The 20,026-nt window shown below is 38.3% G+C and overlaps 1 protein-coding gene across 1 annotated transcript in view; it reads right to left on the bottom strand.

Moving 5' to 3' along the window:
* Positions 1-14,534, bottom strand: part of mRpS5 (mitochondrial ribosomal protein S5) — a 34,740-nt gene extending 20,206 nt beyond the window's left edge. Inside the window, exons 1-4 of the mRNA XM_083137265.1 lie at positions 14,400-14,534; positions 12,975-13,091; positions 9,437-9,562; positions 1,497-1,724 (exon numbers count right to left, since the gene is read on the bottom strand). Coding sequence (XP_082993391.1) covers positions 1,497-1,724; positions 9,437-9,562; positions 12,975-13,091; positions 14,400-14,445 — 517 coding nt within the window. The 5' untranslated portion in view covers positions 14,446-14,534. The remainder of the gene's footprint in view (positions 1-1,496; positions 1,725-9,436; positions 9,563-12,974; positions 13,092-14,399) is intronic.
* Between the last annotated feature and the right edge of the window lie 5,492 nt (positions 14,535-20,026).

Here is a 20,026-nt window from a genome sequence, read left to right as displayed (position 1 = left end):
ATGCTCGACCAAGACTCGGACCCAGGTCTCTGGCATACCGTGTCATTGCTCTATCAACTAAGCCACAGAGCTAGATAAAATGGTGAGAGTAAAAAATCTTCTGTCTGAAGATTCTGCGCTGCGAGACATTCACCGTACTTTGTGCCATTAATGAATGAACTTCAATATATTTATTTTCGCTACTCAGTACTTTCTATACAGAGACAGTTTCCGCCACTAGAGGCCTCCACAATCGAGGGATACCGAACTTAAGTGACCTCTACTGGTGCTTCACCCAAGTTATCTACTTCCTCCCTCAGACTAAACTCTCACACAGTGCATCATTGACTCCCGACCAGACGGTTTCAAATCTTAAAGTGCCACATCTGCAAAATTGGCTTTGTTATCTGATGTACGAATGTGATGATTACACGAGAAAAGGTTGTAAACAATTTTTTGGCAATTATGCGGTGAAATACGGTAAACTGCAAGCATATATAAACAATGATCATTAGAGATCAAATATCGGTAATTTTTTAGTTTTGTTTCAAGTCCACTTTATGCACAGATAGGCTAATCAGGACTGGACCTACAGTCGAAAGTGAAATCTGAACCACTATATGCCTCCACCAAGTATTCAACCTGAGACTCCTTGATTGACGAGTGATGACGTTAGCACTCTGCCCTCCGTGACATATGGCTAAATATGTTTTTGTGCACTGGCATTGGTAGATTTAAGTCACATCAAAATACTTCTTGCTGCTTGGCATCTTAACACATGACATCTCTATCAATAAAGTTTAGAAGACACATTGGGTTAACTGCTCACAATTTCAACTCTGAAGGTTCAGGGTTTGAGTCCTTGTCATTGCATTGGTTTTATTTTAACTGTTTCATCTAATCTTCATTCATCCGTCATCATGATTAGCCTCCCTGATGGCGGTGGTAGCATCGTCACCTTGTAATCAAGGGGTCCCAGATTTGATCCCTGGCAGAGGCACATAGAGGTTCGGATCCCACTTTAAACTGTAGTTCCAGTCCCGATTAGCCTTACTGTGCATAAAGTGGAACTAAATTAAGCTGAATGCAATATTACTCAAGCTTTACAGAAGTGTGTACTAAAGAGTTTCTATCAAAATCTGCATAACCATAAGCTAGTCCTTGAGGTCATCAATCAATCCACACAGCCACTACAAAGGAGTATAGTTTCCAGAATACTGAACACCCACAATACAACCCAGACCTTGCCACCAGGTTTTCCAAACTCAAATCCAATCTTCAAGAGAAAAAAAAAATATAGGTAAAGTCTACAATTTTGGAGCACACTGGCAACACAAGTGTTAATTCACAGATGTGGCAAGTTGCAATAAAGGAAGACTGTAGTGTATTTTTTTTGTTTGTTTGTTTGTTTTGTCCTGTTGTCCCTGAAACATCGTTAAACTGCAAACTTTTGGATCTATCCTAATACATTATTATCCATAGAAGCAATGGCTCTTCAGAGCAAGGAAAGCACTAACCATCTCCCGAAGGATCTGGTGGACCAATACTTCGTCCTGGCATTTTTGTTCCTGACCATCCTCGTTCAATAGGGTCAATTCGGAGTGGCCTGAACACTCCCATGCTGTCTCGTAACTTAATCAGTTTGTTCTCGCGCTCTGGATCCTTGGGTAACTGCTGCATGGAAACAACCTCCCGTCCTCTTATGATCGGAGCCGAGAGTCCTGGCCACAATATGTTAGCTTTTCCTAGAAAGAAATTGAAAATTGTCCAGCTAAATCTTTTATTTTGGAAACAAAATTACAATAATATTTGTGCATGTTAAAGAATAGAACCAACTCAAAATGTTACGTTAAAATGAGGAGCGGTCAAAAAAGTTAAGTGCATTCGAACATAACATTTGGTCCAAAACAGTATTATGATTAAAGTTGTTGGCAATGGTTGGATACAATCCACCATGTTATGAATACTTCCAGAATTTCTTTGGATCTTCTATGCTGCATAATGGGAAGAGATATACATTTATGATATGTACAGATCTTTAACATGCATCGACAGAGCACTTGAAACTGTCTGTGTGTTACTGTAATGTTCCCTCCATGAAATGAAGACTTTCTTCTGTTACAAGTGACAGCTATCTCCAGAACATGTGATTGGGAGTTCCCATGCTTCAGGTTTATAGGATGCTCATGAAAGGTTTCTACAAACCAACTATAAACAATCATTTTACACAAAATATAGAAAAGAAGAAACAAAATAAAAAAACAACACTAAATATACAGGGTGATCCATTTGAGATGCCAAAAAAGTAAACTGTTATGTACAAGAAAATATTTGAATTTATTGCCTGTTAATGGTACATGCATGTGTAGTAGAGTCAAAAGTTTTGTGTATCACACATTAGCACTCCTCATGACATGTAACACCATATGATTGATTGTTTTGGCTTATTTTACTTCGCTATTCTGCCACTTTTGGCTAATCGTGAAGATGGTAATGATACGATGGGACTGATGAAGGAGCACTCACAACAGGGGCGCCGACTTGTCAAAATTATTGGGGGGGCTCTGATCACGGAAATAAATTAATGAATGACTCACTCCCTCCCTTTTTTAAAAATTAAAATTACGTCTTCGTATAGCAGTTTTTAAGCAGCTATTATATTCCTCATGCAAATGAAATATAACATGAGAAACGTTTAGAAAATGTTTCAAAGTCTCTTTATGTCTTTTGTGTCTGTTCATTTGTTTTTTACATAACAATTAACATTTTTATTGAAAAGTATGTATTTACATTAAGAGACCAACCTAACAGTTTTATGCAGGCCTCGGAAAGGCGAGCATGTTAGGTGGTCGACTCAACTTGCTTTGATCCAGAGGTCTCGGGTTCGAGTCCCGGAGAGGGCAAGGGTGTGTTTTAATGTCCGCAACAGACATGTAATGGGTTGCAAATAACCTTAGTGTTGACGTACCCATACAATGACGAATATTTACAATATTTAACAGTTTTATTTAATTATTTACATAATTAACATAATTTACATAATTGATGTATTGGGAGTACCGCTAAGATGCTTAGTCTCTTCTGCCTCATTGTAGATCTCAAATATGTCTTTAGTCGACGAATAGCACTGACTGACCTTTCGGCTGTGGCTGTCCTCACTATCGTGAGGACCATTATGAATTTGGCAACTTCAAGCAGAAGCTCCTGGAGGGTGCTGTCTTCCAAAAGAAACTACCTTGCACGCATGGTAGTTAGAAGAACTTTCATCTGTTCGGCGACATCACCAAGCATGGACATGTGTAAGGAGAGCCTATCGGCATCCAAATCTTGGCGAAAGAATTCTCGCGTAAGCTGAAAGTTTGTTGTGCAACTGTTCACAGTTGAGATGCATTCATTCTCTACGGCTGTTATTTTTGTAGTCCGGTAGATTCATGTCCTTGTTTAACACATGATTTTGCTGTGTCACACACGTCAGTGTATATTGATTTATAATACTATTTTGGAGTGTAGAACTTGTAATGTTTGGCAGCATCATGATTTTCAAGTCTCTTAGGGACATGACGTTGGCAGGGCAATTCTGGCCCATCAACTAGGCTCTGTTTTCCCTCTGTGCATTTCAGCCAGAACTGCTCAAAACACATTCGCTTTTCTTGAAAGATGCCAATCAAGTATTTTAGTTTTGATTCCACTTCTGTAGCACCAATGCGTGGAGACTGAATCTTACAGTTTACCTCTTCTATTGACCCATCACATGGCAGTATAGGGAGAGAAAGAAAAATGTCCTGAAGTGAAGCATTGTCTCCAGGAATCCAGCACATTTTGATGCTGCGTCACTAGAACCTTCTTCAGAAAATTTCTCAAAAAATTGAGAAGGATTTCATAGTTCCTTAAGATCTGTTGCATACTGGAGGCTCTCAACGTCCACCGACGAGGGCAAAGTGGTCGCAGTCCTGTATGGCCAGCCTTCTCATTCACATCAAAAATATTCCGAAATATTTGCATTCTTTTAGGGGATTCCCAAACAGTCTTTAACAAGTCCTTCGCTAAATTCATTATGTCTCTGATTAATATATGTATAATAGTAAACAATAATTATATACGTAGTATATAGTAATAAGTAGAGGCACATATTTTTGGTAAATACAAAAGCAAAATTTTTGTACAAAAACAGAGTCAATTTCGGGTTCAAAAGCGGTAAATAAAATAAAAGTTCGGTGTTATAGCGGCGAAAAAACGGATCGAAAGCAGTATATAAAATGATACTTTGGTTTTAAAATTGTGAACATAATCCAAAATTTGATTTAAAAGCCACACTTATTACAAAATAAAACATAACCCTTTTAATAGCACCTTTGTGTAGTTACTATAGTATTAAGTATATTACTGTATAAAGGAGTCCATTCTTGGTTCTCAAATATTTACAGCAGAATTAAACAGTTTTCCGTGAATTGCATAACTCACAGGATAATTCAAACTTGAGAAAGTGTCACGTCGATAAATAAACTCTAAATTTCGTGTTTAAGAATCTATTTCGCATTTTGCAGTTCATTACGCACCATTTCGTGACAAAACAGGGTAGTAAAATGCACCTCACACCTTGCAGAAAGATGAAGAATTAACATTAGAATGTATTATGTCACATTTCGTGTTTTCGTCAAAAACGAAATATGCATGCCCCTAGTAATAAGTCATGTGTTTTTCTGTCTCCGGTCATAGCCCCCCTCCCCAAATTTGATGGTTTAACAGTCTGAGCCCCCCCCCCCCCAAAGTTGATGGTCTAGAACATTTCAAATGTGTATTTAAAGTTAAGTTCATGTGGCACAATTCAGAGAACTTTACAAGAGAAGAAAAATAATACATTAGATCCTCTTAACCAAAATTATTTGGGGGGCTCTGCCCCACATCATTAACATTGGGGGGGCTCAAGCCCCATGGAGTCGGTGCCTATGACTCACAAAGAATGCCCACGCCCACGGTGAGATTCGAACCCAGGACCCCTGGTGCCATAGTACAATGTGCTAACCGATCTACCACGGGGGTCAGCCCATATATATCATACAACCCACTGTGCGTGTTGTGGCATAATCACAACTTTATCTACCATGCACACTAGCACCATGTGGCTCAAGTCTGTAAACCTCCACTCACTCAAAACGTACATCCTTTCTGCTTGCATTACAACAAACCTCTTGTACATAATGGTATATTTTCCCGACATCTCAAATGGATCACCCTGTACGTTGTTCATTATGCAACACTGGTGAACAACTGTGTCTATTGTGCAAGTAACACACAAACTTAAGGGCAATCCAATGACCCATCTTCTGTGGGCAAAACAAGTACAATCAGGCCAGGTGATTGCAAAAGGTGGGAAATGATATGAACATGCTCCACGAAGGCCTTTCTGAAAAAAGTTAAATTAAATTGTATGGGAGCACCCTCCCTATATCCCAGACCTTTCAGCTTTTGATGATTATGGCCCAGACTTTTCAGCTTGTGGTTTCCATTCATCTGGTTCCATAAGAGATGAATGACCTTGCGAAGTGAGGCAAAACTTGTGCCAATCTATGAAGAGTGTTTAAATAAACTTGGGATATTATGTAGAAAAAAAGTAGTTCTGTCACTTAACAGAACATTAGCTCCAAATATTCCACACGTTTTTTCATGCTACTGAAACAAACTTTCTACTTCATATTAGACTGCATCTATATTTCACAGAACAAAAAGGTACCATTAATCATTTGTACCCCCTCAAGAAAGTGAAATATTTTGCAAGGTTTAAGAATATTATGTTGTTTTAGCTTGTGGAAATGTGTTATTGGGAAGTAAAGTATGCCTGTTAGCTTACCATGAAGCAGACCAGCTTAAAGGCTTCTCACAAGTGAATATAGCATCCAACATGGCATTCCATAGCTATACTTTTATGTTGTTAGGTTTGGGACTACAATATAGCAATTTTTGCCATGTTCTTTTGCTATTTTAGTGTGCATACAAATGGTCTTTACCAGTGGCATAGCGTTATTGTACGCCAATACGCCTGGTGTTCACTGATTTAAAATGGGTAAAAAATGCATTAATGTTGGAAATAAAAAGTAAAACATTATTAATTATACAGTGTGTACAAAAAGAATGTCCTTGTTTTAAATTGTTATAACTTCTTGTAGAATACGTGAACAGTGTTCATTCATGACTTGAATGTTTGAAATTTTGTTGGTGTTCATTAGTTCTCAGTTTTCGAGGCTGGTGTAGCAAAGGAATAGAATAAGCGAGATGGCGAGCCCCGAGCAGAAGTCCTTCTGTGTTCTGAACTTTGCGAAATGTGAATCAGTGATATCTGTGCAGCCTGCTTTCCGTGCAAAGTTCCATGTTGAAGCTCCACTTGCGAGGAACATAAGACGTTGGTATAAGCAATTTGAAACGAATACGAAAGCTGTAACCTCAATCACTACAAACATGCTTGTTAGTGTGTGGGAAGAGCTGTCTTATCGTTTGGATGTGTGCCGGATCACAAAAGGTTCACTCATTGAACATTTGTGAACCAAAAAAACTGTGAGTGTTACTCTTTCGTTTAATATATATATATCATTGTCGTACGCCAAATATGTACCATGTGGCAACCATGTGGCACGAATGGGAGAGGAAAGAGGAGTTTACAGGATTCTTGTTGGGAAACCTGATGGTAAGAGACCAGTAGGAAGGCCAAGACGAAGATGGAGGGACAACGTCGAGATGGACCTAAGGGAAATCGGTAGGGATGGAAAAGAGTATATAGATCTTGCTCAAGATAGGGACAGATGGAAGGCCTGTGTTGCTGCAGCCATGAACCTTCGAGTTTAAGAAGGCTAGAGAGTTAGTTAGTCAAATATGTATGAAATAACAGAGGTTCAAAACTAGGACATTCTTTTTTGTACACCCGGTATATGTGTTTGAGCTATATGGCATTATAGTACCTTCTCTCGGTACGCCTACAACGCTCCACTAAACAGCTCTTGTTATGGCATTTTTCTAATGCCTTCGCTGGCCGAATGATGGGGAGGTTTGGCGTACAGGACTCAGCTTGCCTGGAGGGAAAGCTTGGATCTCTTCAGCATGCATGAAAGGCACTCTTTGATGCCAGCATACAGATTGGTTCTAGGGCTGATGCGAGCCTTCCTACTTTCTGATTCAGACGACAAACCTACCCCGTTCTTCGCGCTTGTGCTGTGTGATGCTTCCAAATGTAATATGACTGATGTAACTTTACCCAAGCTCGAATATGTAACTTCTTTATGTAATTTATCGCACAAACAGCGATGCGCATTAAAAAAAAAAAAAAAATTGATTTTTCAGTCCGCGTGGTATGAAAGGTTAGAAACCGATATTATTTAGTCATGGGTGAAGTTCAGCCTGTGGCTTCTCTACCACTTAACCTGCAAAAATAAAGTTTATTTGTTCATTAATATCTAAATCCTTTATATTTTGTCAATGGAAATGTTTAGCATTCGTTGCAAGACTCTTAACATCGAATGATCTCTGGAAGGAATTATTTTAATATATTTATCAGGTTTTTGATGTCGCAGCATGATGTATACCAGACAGTAGTCTGAATTACTAATCATCAAGTATATGATAAGCGGATCATCCGCCGACCTCTGTGGCAGAGTGGTTAGCATGGGTATTCTTTGTGAGTGTCCCTTGAACTTCATCAATATGATCACTTATAATATTCATCTTCGCTATTAGCCAAAAGTGGCAGAAAAGCGAAGTAAAACAAACCAAAGCAATCAATAGCTAGATCATTTACAATAATAAATATCCACACTACTGATCTAAAATTTAGCACTTATGATTCTGGTAGGTTTTTTACTGACTTTAGTCATGCCGAAAGGTTTCCTTGGCTAGTTGGGTGTGTTGATAGAAACAAAATTAGTTTTGCTACACATGTGCCATGTTTTGGGCAAAAGACTCCGAATGACGTAAGGTGTGTTTTCTGCACGCTGGAACTAATTTGGCATTGTGTAAAACAACGAAATCTGTTGATTAAAAAGAAATTCAACAATTTTTTAGGGTCAAACAAAAATACAATGCGAGACTTGTGTCCTCAATTATTATCAATGTATTAGTATTAGATCAGTGCTCGAAAAATTTTCTTCAAACCTAGGCGCCAGCTCTGAAAATCAGGCGCCAGGTAGCAATTGTGCATACTACAGTATGTTTCAAAAGTCGTGCAATCCAAACTTTTAAAATGTAAATCATGAAAATCGTAAGAGATATTTACACCGGGTTTTCTGCACTAAACTAATCCTGTAGGCTATCACTGGGTTCATAAATGTATATTAGCATTTATCTAAATAAAAGCAATTACATTATTTTAAAAAACATGTTAATTTGCTGAAAACATCTGAGAACTGATTTCCAACAATAAATACCAACTCTTAAACAATTTGTGGGATCATTTGTTGGTGTTTGACTGGTTGTAAAACAGTTGCTTTGTGAGGTACAGCAGAAGCAGGGCATTTTTATTGGAAAACCTCTTGCATATGAATGTAAGAATGAGTAATAAAATACTCTTCAGCAAAGCACACGCACTGCTCCAATGAATACGCCATGTTGAATCAATTTTAAAAAACGGGCACAGTAGAGGCGAAAGTGAGCGAAGAGAATTCAATGTAACCAGGGGCAGGCTAGGATTCTCTCAAGAGTCCTATTTCGGCACAAAATCTTGATTTATGATTTTTCACGTAAATGTATATCCATTAGCCAGTACTTAGACACATGTTGCATGCGACTGTTGACAATATTTCGACCTGCTAGTGTTGCCATATACGGAGATATGTCCCAAAAATGGCACTTTTCACTCGACCCATAAAATCGCCAGTCAAAAATTCATCAAAAGTTACGCATGACCAGTATTTGTCGCAAATGACAGACTGACATGACATCAGTCATCAGATGTTTAATTATGACCCTTCGATCATTTCTTACATATTTTCTTACTCAGAAGTTCATTTCTGGAAAAAATTGAATGCTGCTTTCAGTCAGTTATTAATTTATATGATTTTCTGTACGGAGTGAACTGAATTTTAAGCATTGAAAAATATCTCAATGGATTAGGCTTTATAGTGCAGAAAACCCGGTGTAAATATCTCTTACGGTTTTCATGATATAAATTTCCAAAATTTGGGTTGTGCAACTTTTGAAACACACTGTATATGATGCTGAGCATCACAGTATTCAAAACATCGCTAAATTATGTGAGAAAGCAGGAAATGGGGTGTTGGGGGCAAAGGGTAAAAAATCATTTTGCTAACTTACGCTCTACTGCAATTTGAACTTAGAATCATCAAAATTTCGTACATATTATAGCAAAAGATCACAGTCGCCATGGCGACTGGGATTTTTCGAGCCCTGTATTAGATACACACAAATATAATGTTAAACTAATATGTATGTCTAAAAGGAAACTGTCTTTACTTACCTACACCTATTATTTGTCCTCTGTTAAGATTTTTTGATGTTTTCTTCCCCACACCCTTTCCTCGGCCTCTCTTCTTGCCGGCATTGCTCACACTTGTGACGCCCTTCCACAGTTCATCAGCTGTCACTGTCAACAAGAAATGTACTGTTTAGAAATCACAGACCTCATACACTGCTTCGCCCATACTGCAAACATGTAACATAACTCACAATGGCGATCTGAGTTTATGTAGGGGTATGAAGAATGTTCAGAAAGCTGAAAACAAGTTCAGAAATTATTTTGGAGAAATTAATTTGCAACAAGTGGATGTTGCAAGTTGCCGCTCTCTGGAGATGTAGGAAATAGGGTTGAGCCGACACCACTATGAAGGAATACCGATGCTTGAAAATTGTAACAATTAAAAAGTTCTTCTAAATACTGATTAGTATTAGTGCGTGAATATTCCACTCCAATTGTAAGCATGAATTTATACAAGTTTTGCTATAAGGTCAGTGGCGTAAATAACACCTCCACTGTACAAGGGGGGGGGGGGGGCTGCATGAGATTCAAGTGTTACGTTAGGTCGTCCGCCAGCCTAACAGCTTGGCTACGAGAGGTTCAAATGTGAGAAGGGGGAATTATTAATGCTCCTTTGCCCTTCACCTGTTTATTATGTACAGGTCGAACAGATAATGGGGTGAACACACCCGAGCCAGGTTTAAACTACAAGGTAACCAAAAAAGTTCTTGCCGTTCTAGAGCAGTGATAAACAAAGAGCAATACAGTGGACGGTACGTACCTGTAGGTTTCGCAAGTAATCTCCATCAGCATCCCACACCTTTTGCCAACGTTCCTGCAGCTACACAATATCCTGGTGATAAAACTCGGCGGACTTGGATGCAAAGAAGTCCGTTGAGTGCGTTCCGCAGGTCTCCCTCATTTGCGAAGGATCTCCCACGGATGTGGTTGTCAAGGGAATGAAACAGGTGGGTAATCTGTTGGTCCAAGGTCCGGTGAATATGGTGGATGCCACAGTGTCTTCCAGCCAAGTTGCTGAAGAGTCTCCCAGGTCCTCTTTGCCACATGCGGCTTGGCATTGTCGTGCAGGAACAGCACACCCTTGCGATTCATCAATGCTGGCTCCTTCTGCCGCAATGCACGGTGCACCCTTTGCAACTGCTGACAGTAGAGGTCAGCAGTGATGGTCTGACCAGGTGAAAGGAGCTCATAATGCACCACTTGCCGACAATTCCACCATAAAGAGAGCGTAACCTTTCGTGGGTGCAGAGGAGGTCTTGAGGTGTGAGGAACAGGGTCACGTGGCGACAACCAATGTCTCGTACGCTTGGGAGTGTCATAGAGGACCCACTTTTCGTCACCAGTGAGCAAGCGATCAAATATGGGTGTGTTCAGGTGCCGAGTGAGCAAGAACAAACAGGCTATCACTCGTTGTTCCTTGTTGGCTGCCGACAATGTGTGGGGTACCCACTTGCTTAACTTGTATGACTTCCCTATCCCATGCAGGTGCAGTCTGACTGTTCCAGCGGAAACATGGAACCTTTCTGCAAGTTCATCACACGTTAGACCACTGTCCTCCTCGATGGCTGCTTTCAGGGCCTTGTCATCCAACACATGTGGTCGTCCACTGCGAGGTTCATCCGAAAGGCTCACATCTCCCGAACGGAATTTCTGGACCAATGCCTGGCAGTGCGTTCGTTCACGGCATTCTCCCCAAATGCCTGGTAAATGCGGCGACTTAATGTGGCAGCTGACAGGCCCCACTTTAAAGTCATACAACAAACACACGCGAACAAGCTGCTTCGATACCTCAATTTCTCTTCGACACTGGAAGAGCTATGACTGCTGTGTGTGCGCAACGTGCCTGTATTACTGACAGTCGATGGTCAGACTAACTCCCGATCGCCTGGCAGGCATGTGCGTTATTTCGTTTCCTCTCTGTGAGTGCATGATTAATGGGACGTCAAAAACGCCAAGAACCTTTTTGGTTACCTTGTACTAAACACTGATACTTAAATTACTAGTGTCATCACTGTACCTGATCTGTTGGCTCGGTCACGTCGGCGCCATGTGATCCGTTCATGGTGTGTACTTTGGGCACTGCCCAACCTTTGCACGGATGCACTTCCCGAGTTGCACACTTAGACCAACCACTCGCCTTGTCCGCTCTCATCACCCAGGAGCTGGCTGGTGTTTTTGTGATGCCAAAGCATTTTATTTCCGGCTCATAACACGAGCGTACATAAAGAATGATAGATTAAGAAAGACCGATAGTTCACAAAGTTTTCTTTTCCACGTTAAAATATATTTTCAACCAAATATAATTATGCCCCTATAACTGCAAACAGAAAATATTAATCACTAGAAAAGTAGAAAGTGAATTACCAGATTAGAAGGAAACTTTCATTGGCTAAATAGTTCAGCCTTCGATTGTTATGCTAGCACTAAAACCAGAGATTTTGGTTTTGTTACTCGTCTATTTTAGATGATGTTTATTGTGAACCATGCTGGTTGTTTGCCGCTAGGTTCGATAAACATTTGAATGATGCATGGTGTTAAATTAATGATTAGAAAGGTTTAAGTAAAAAAATCAAACAGCACGAATTGTGCTGAATTCACTTGAATGCATGTATGGAAAACTTATAAAGATAATAAAGATATTGAAACAATTTTAAGTGGTGCCAAATCATTAAGAGAATTTTATATGAAAAATAACATTATCCACCTGTAGTTTGCCTCTCAAGGGATATCGACTTCATAGACTTGTTAGCGAGGTATGAAAGTCATGTATTTTCATACATAAATTTTACAGTTTGTCTGTCGTCATAACCATTCATACCAGTTTTTCCATTCATTCAAATGACATCTATGCATTTTCATATTTGTACATACCTAATATAAATGTAGTCGTGAATTAATATTTTAGAAATAAAAGTTAAAAAATAAACTAGTAGGGGCCCACAACTGAAAGTTGCAAGGGGGGGGGGGGTCAGAGCATGTTAGTTACGCTACTGCATAAAGTATTAAATAATTACATCAGAATATAAGAATACCTGTTATGCAATCACAAAACACAGTTTCTTCACATGCTATTGGTCCAAAATCAATGGAAACTTCGATTTTTGCATAACTTCCAGGATAATTAATCTCCATGCAAGTGTTAAGTGCCATTTTTGCGGGCCCCACAAACAATCAAAATGCTGGAAAAGTATCGGTATACTCTCTGATACCAATACATCGGCCCTGACCTAGTGGGAAAGTGTGGATATACTGAGACACTTAATCCTACCAATCCTAACCTACTACACTGTAAACATTGCATGCACATCACTGGACACATAACTACAAGATTTGACTCTGACGGTATTGTAAACTTCTGGTGGCAAGTTGCAGAATTAAGAGTGACTGGCACGATTTACATAATCATCTCCACAAATGTTTGTGATAATTGAACCAACCTACAGGCTAATATAGGTATGAGCCTTTGCAAGGCAAAGTACGATAAGACATATTTAACATCAGATTTATATCCAGGACTTACACTTGTTGAAGAAGGTGGTATTTCTCTGCTGCTGCACATTTCCATTCAAGCCAGGGGGATTCAATAAGTTGTTTCTCTGGAATGCTATTCCACACACACGCCTTGGTATATGAACACCTGGAAAGAATTAGCAAATACATTTTGCAACACAGTTAATAAAAAAAAATCTTCATTCATATACTAGGTATATGTAGGTCTGCATATAGGTGTTACCTTTGTAAATGTGTGTCTACACTACAATAAGCAACAATAATGTACCTATTACGTGTGGTAAACTACTATCCGTGACAAAAACATTGAGCCCTCGGTTTGCGTGCTTGAAAAATTGTACTCCGTCGTAGGAGAGAGTCAAATATACCTCATTGGAAAGCTACAAGTGTCTGCTTTTAGACAAAAGCAAGACAACGTGATTTTAACTCTCTCTGCTTTCTATTCAGACATAACTGTTTGTAAAAGTGTAGTTTTTTCGGGTGTTTTTTTACATAAGTCTAATTCAATTGTATGTAGCATTGTGTATTTTTTTTTTTTTTGTGATTGAATCTTGTGGAAATATCTCAGCTAAATATAATGGTACTATCATCTGTGGAACAGTCGCAATTAATGATTAATTATGATGTTGCAATCTCGGTAATTGTCAGTCCAATGGTCATGAAATGCATATCAAAATGATGTGTTACCCACTTTACTATACCCGAGACAGATTTCTTCAAATTTACAGGAGAAAGTACTTACGCAAATCATTTTCTGTATCGTTGTTGATGTACGGGAATGTAGTTTTGATCCATTTTAATGCGAATGCATGTGGTTTTGTACGAAAATCTATTTCCGACGCGCTATTGCTGCTGCCGCCATTTGCTTTCTGCACGAGAGCACAATACGCTCCGTATTGTCCGTATATGCTAAATTGAACGAAAGGAGTGCTAATGGAACCTAACCTAACCTAGTAGGCATACCTCGTCCCCGTGATGGGTCGTGGGGCTATCGTGAATTTTTGGGCTAATGTCGGTCTTCGGGGCTACCCGTGGATGGTTTGTGGGAAATAAGGAACAACAGTAAGTACTCGTTAATGTAAGAAATAAGACATTATTTTCGTTAGAAATTCATTATTTCACCTAAATAAATGTTCCGCAATGCAGAATAGTACGTTAGCAATGTAAAAAATTGCAAAATAAATCATTGATAGGTGTCTCTGGTATAGTAAAGTAGTACCCCCAATGTTTTTGGTGCAAGTTCAGTTGCCATACCGACTAAAGATTCAAATAGGTATTCTAATATGCGGCAACAGGGTCTTGCAACAGGAACGAAGTGCAAGGGTGATACGAAGATTCATTACAATTTCCAACAGAGTATTTGATAAGACTATCCCATCACTTTACAAGAATATACATAAAAGAAACTCTTTCTTATCAAACATGTAAATCTTACCACGTGAGTTTAATAGTTTTAAACTCAGCTGAACTCGTACGAACATAGTTGCACCCACGAAGGAATTTGGTTTACTTGCACTGCGGGACTACGCAAATTTTCCATCACTATGTTTTCCGCCTCAGCCGAAGGAACTTGGTTGGGGACAATTTGCCGTTGCCTGTGGCTGCGATTGGTCATATCAGCTGGACAGTTTTGTACGTGACGTCAAGATCCTTGCTCTTTCGGTTCCTGCAAGATTCAGAATGTCAACACTAGATGGCAGAATAAGTGGCTGTTTTGATGGATTTCAAACTCGAAACACAACAGATGGCGTTGCATTTGTCGATTCATGATCATGAACAAGGAAAATAAAGATAAAATAAAAATACGCGATATTCGATATGTAGAAAGAAGGTCATGTCGTCGCAATTAAACTGCAGAGGAAGATGTACGATGAGAAATAGTGTATTAGATAATTATTACTTCAATTCATTGACTTCTCTGTACGTGATGATAATGTGAATTAAATCTTCTTGGTTTGGGATGCCGTTCATCTGCATATATTGACTATACTATATCCCGGGAATCTCTGGAGCAAGGCCGCACATAACAGTAGAGAATGGAAGACAACGAGTGGGCGGAGCGAAACAATACACACTGCTGCAGTCGGTTATCCTCCTACACGAAATCCCGTTACCTCTCACGTGTTCATTGGTAGATTCCTCTCAAGTTACTCCTTGCCCTCCCCCAATATTGTCACCTTACCCCACTAGTTTTGCCACCTTGCCTCCCCTCCCAGTTTTGGAATCCAATCGCCGCCACTGATGCTTCATCATGAAATACTCATTTTCTCACATAAATAGCTTCCCCGAGCGCTTACTGTTCCACTATTGTGGTCTCCGTATCATCATCATCATCTTATTTTTTTTTCATATATTTTCGCAAATTGTTATTACAGTTTGCAACACGAATATTATTAATTCGATTGTTGCACATCAAACTTACTAAATTAAATTTACATTGGTTGAGTGTTTATATGTGAGCTAGCGAGAACAGTTCAAGTCTGTCCTCTTGTTCAAGAAGCCTTCCAATGGTATAGATTTCTGGTCTGATAAACGCATTAAATGTATAGATGTATTACTCGATTCAGTAAAAAATGACAAAGAAATACAATGTTGGTAATAAATTTGGTACATACATGGATGGCATCCAGGCCCGTAGCCAGGCAGGGGCCAGGGGGGCTGAGCCCCCCTGCCAGGGCCACCAGTCCCTTTGACATTAGGTAAAACTATTTGTATTTTAATTTGTTTGAGGTGAAGAGTGTAAATGTAAACAGCAAATATTATTTTGTTCAGAACTTTGTTCGTTCATCTTGTTTATGAGCCGAAGTCTAAGCAGTGGCAAGTGTTTACAAGATTATCTAGACTTTAGAATGTTCTTTCATATGGGGCCTTCTTTATCTGTACATTCTCTGCGCCTGTTGCAGCTTCTCTTATGACAGAAATCTGTGACTTTGACGTCATCATCCACATTACTTCTACATCTGCCTCAAATGTCAACAGATCCAAAGTTTTGGGAACGTAGAAGTTTTTTATTGCTTCGGCCGGGGTACGGTAGTGCCTATGATTGAAGAGAATATTGTACATTTTAACTTGTATAAATATCTGTATGATCAAAAATACTATGAAGTGTGTAGTAAGGAATGATGTCAATAGCAGTCATTAGCGCTTCAAGAGATGTTTTAGAAGATACAGAAGAAAAAAAACTGCAGTATTTGTATGATATTTCTAAATCTTATATTTTAAATTAACTTAATGACCCCCGACACACATAATTTATCTTCATTTAATACTGTTAAACTTTTGAAATATGACTTGGTTTACAAAGCCCCCCCCCCCTGATAACCCATGAGCCCCTTCTGGAGATCAGTTCTAGCTACGGGCCTGATGGCATCAGAAGGGATGAGTAGGCAGAAAGGGTGCGATATTTTCTGATATAATACAGGGGCGGCTCAAGTTAAAATTTTCACCCGGGTAAGGTGGGGTTTTGCCCCCTCCCATCTTACTACCCTGGTCCTCCTACTTTCCATCTTCATCCAATAAAAAACAGACCATGTTATATATTTACGGATGTGTGTTTATTTAACACCTACATAATCACATGAAAATAACCGTAATTTCTTACCTTAAATTGCTACGTGATTTTGCGATATACTTAAGTCATTCAGCAGTAACTTCAATTATTTCTTGTCAGCAATAAATCCAACTCTTCTTTTTTTTAACAAATAGGCACGCATCCGGTGGAGGCACATAATGGTTCGGATCCCACTTTAAACTTAAATGGACTTCAAAATAAGCTCATGCTAACAAACAAATAGCCACGCTTATGCAATCAGAAGTAAGCTTTTGGCACTACTCGATGTGGACGCTCCGGTTTGGCGCCCCCTGAAAACCTCCTTGTTTCAAAGTGCTTCTGTTAGAAAACTAATGCAGCTGCTTGGGTCGATAAAAAAATGACAACTTTCAGTGTTACCACATTTGAATTGATTTTTCCTAATGAATATAGTAATATTGTAGGTACTTACATGTTTTTTTTTAAAAAATACTGTAGATCCAAAAGTTTTTCAGTAAAATCACACTGAAATAGAAGAATTGTAGAGGGACACGCTATAAAATACATTCAAATTTTCTACTCTAAACCTTTATCTTCCTACCAAATATGAAAAATAAAGAAAGTTAAATGCATATTGTTCTTGTTGTGTTTTAGATACTTTTCTTAGTACTTGCTAAATTAGTAACACAGTTACTTCATAAGTGACCATATGCTACCTCGTAGTTAATTTATAATGGTGAATTAATATTATTACATATATTTTAGCATCTTACTGGGAAACAACCAGCCCTCTATCCAATAAAAGTATTCTCTCAGTATCGTACATGGGAATTTCTTGAAAGGGGTGGCCAAGGTAGTGGGAAAATGTACTTCTATTTAGTATAGTTGACTCTAACGAAGTAATATAACACCATAAATATAACAGGAAACGTTACTGATTATCGTGGAGCAGATTTGTCTAGAATGAAGATTGTAACAAGATAAAAAACTGGATAACATTTATGTCTTAAGTAAAGATTGTGACAGAAGAATTTGAGGAAAATCTATATCTAGAATAAATATGACAAAATATTGGGAAAAAAATATTTGACACTTGTGTCTGCACCTGCTCTTTGATTCGTTGGTGTCGTATTATGATAAATTTACAAGTCAATTTCAAATTGTATAATTCATTACGTCATTGGAGCAAAACGGTTGGTCGTTATGAAAGCATGTGCTGATAACACAATTTAATTATTTCATTCTTTGTCCCCGTAGATTTATTTTATTAAGGGATTAAGGAGGATTTGTACAGAAAAAAGGTTGGTGTGTTGGTTTATTGTTAAGGATAACGCTTTTACCTCATTGTGCCTGTTGGGTAGACAGTATTGTTGTAGAGCAGTGATAGCTTCTAAATAAGATATTCAACCTCTTTTTAACATCCTCAAAAGTATAATTGGGTGTCTGTCATCTGCATAAAAATGTGAAGTAAATAATTGTATGGCTTGCTGTAAATATGCAGTATAAAGCAAGCCCGTACCCAGGGGGGGCAAGGGGGCCATGTCCTCCCTCGAGCCATGGAATATTTTGATGCAAACCTACAAAAATAACATTAATACTTTTCAAGATATTGCAAGAATTTAGATTTTCTTCTTGCATAAATGAATGGGTTGTCTCTGGAGAGAGGCAGACTCCAGAAGTCTTCAGTCTACTATATTTAGTAATTTTAGTTTTATAACCATTTATGCGAAGCTACTAAATGTTCCAATTTGGTCGGGACAGTTCGCCATATTTACTCCCTGTTTTGACCCTATCAAAATTTTCCGAGGGTAAAGAGTTTATGTTATAACAACAAAGATAAGCAATTAGTTTGGACTTCAAACATATTTACTAAGAATAACATCATAAACACATACAAAGAAGGAATAACAAAGAATTATGTCAGCCTGTGTGTGAATTTTGGATGCATCTCTTGTTCTCTCTCTCTCTTTAGGGCTGGTAACAGCATGGGGAAAAAAACGTATTTCTACAGTCATAAGATAAGATTTTAAAATTATATCAAATTGGACTAGTAAGAAATGGAGCCGTAGCTGCGAAGATGGTTGTCATTGTCACCCTAGGCCCCTGGAACATAGTTATTAGACCGACCTGTCATTTCTGCTACATTTCTCACCTCCTTTCGTCTGGAATAAAACATAGCACTTGCATGTTAATTTATTAGGAAACTAATGTCTTCTTAAAGTTTCTCATTTTTGTCCCTCCACCTAGTTATCTTTAATTTGCAATCGAATTTGAACAATAACACACACTGCTTCAGTGAATGTCCTTTTATGTATTAGCCACATTTCTTGAATGCTAAATTTAATTTTCATCGGATTCAACGGAAAAAAGTAAGTACATAAAATTTCCAAAATGTCTAAGTATGCCAGCTACATCTAGGAAGGAGGGGGGGGATGCAAATTCGGTGCAGGGGGTGCGAAAATCATTCTCATCCTGGGCGCTGACATCTCTAGCTACAACTCTGATAAGGAAATGTTTCCTTTCGAGAGACCATTATAAAAACATAACACAATAAAAGTTTGAAAATTTATTTATCATTTTTAATAAAAGCAATAATTAAATAATATCTAACACCTATTAAAAACATTTCACCTATCTTCTAATTTCTTGACATTTTTAACCAGTCGTTAAAGTAATTAATTTGCTAGTTTATAAATGTAGCAATTAATTTGTTTATATATGTTTATAAATATACATATATACATAAATAAATAAATAATGATATTAAATAATTATTTAATAACTGACACATATTTATATACATACATATTATATATGTATATATATAACCAAAGTTACGGGCTTGGCCTCCCCCCCTTTCAAAAAATCTTGGGTACGGGCCTGGTATAAAGGGTAAACAGAAAGGAGCTAATATCGATCCTTGTGGCACTCCTGCTTTTAGCATTATAGGCTGAGATAACGAGATGGTGATTTATGTAAAAACACATATGATCGAAACCAGTTTAATGTTGAAGCAGAAAACTTGTAATATTTAAGATTAGCTAATAATAAATCATGTGGCATCGTGTCAAAAGCCTAACTGAGATCCAGAAGTACTAAAATTGTGACATAGAATATCATCCACTACTTTAGCAAGCGCAGTGGCTGTGCTGTGGTTCTCACGGAATACAGATTGCAGCGGGGACAATAAATTATTTGTGTTAATATATGTCACTGTCTGTGAATGCACTATTTTTTCGACAACTTCAGATAGTACTGATAGGCCTAAAGTCATTGTAAAGTGGTAGAATTTCTTTCCAGATTTCAGGAAAGACGCCACTGGAAAGAGAGAAATTCTATTTGAAATTCTATGTGCGAGCCGTTGGCTGTACGCACTGCATGTTGATTCACATTGGTTATTCTTTTGACAAATGTTTGAAATTATGAAACAAAAACAAACATATACAAGAGAGAAATTAATGACATGCGTTAGCGGTACATATGGGAAAAGCAAGTTTGAGCTTTTTAGTACGATATCATCTGCTCCGAAGCTA

Source organism: Lepisma saccharinum, chromosome 16 (genome assembly GCF_977018435.1).
Source record: "Lepisma saccharinum chromosome 16, izLepSacc3.1, whole genome shotgun sequence".
Classification (NCBI taxonomy): domain Eukaryota; kingdom Metazoa; phylum Arthropoda; class Insecta; order Zygentoma; family Lepismatidae; genus Lepisma; species Lepisma saccharinum.
This window is presented reverse-complemented; position numbering and strand designations above follow the sequence as displayed.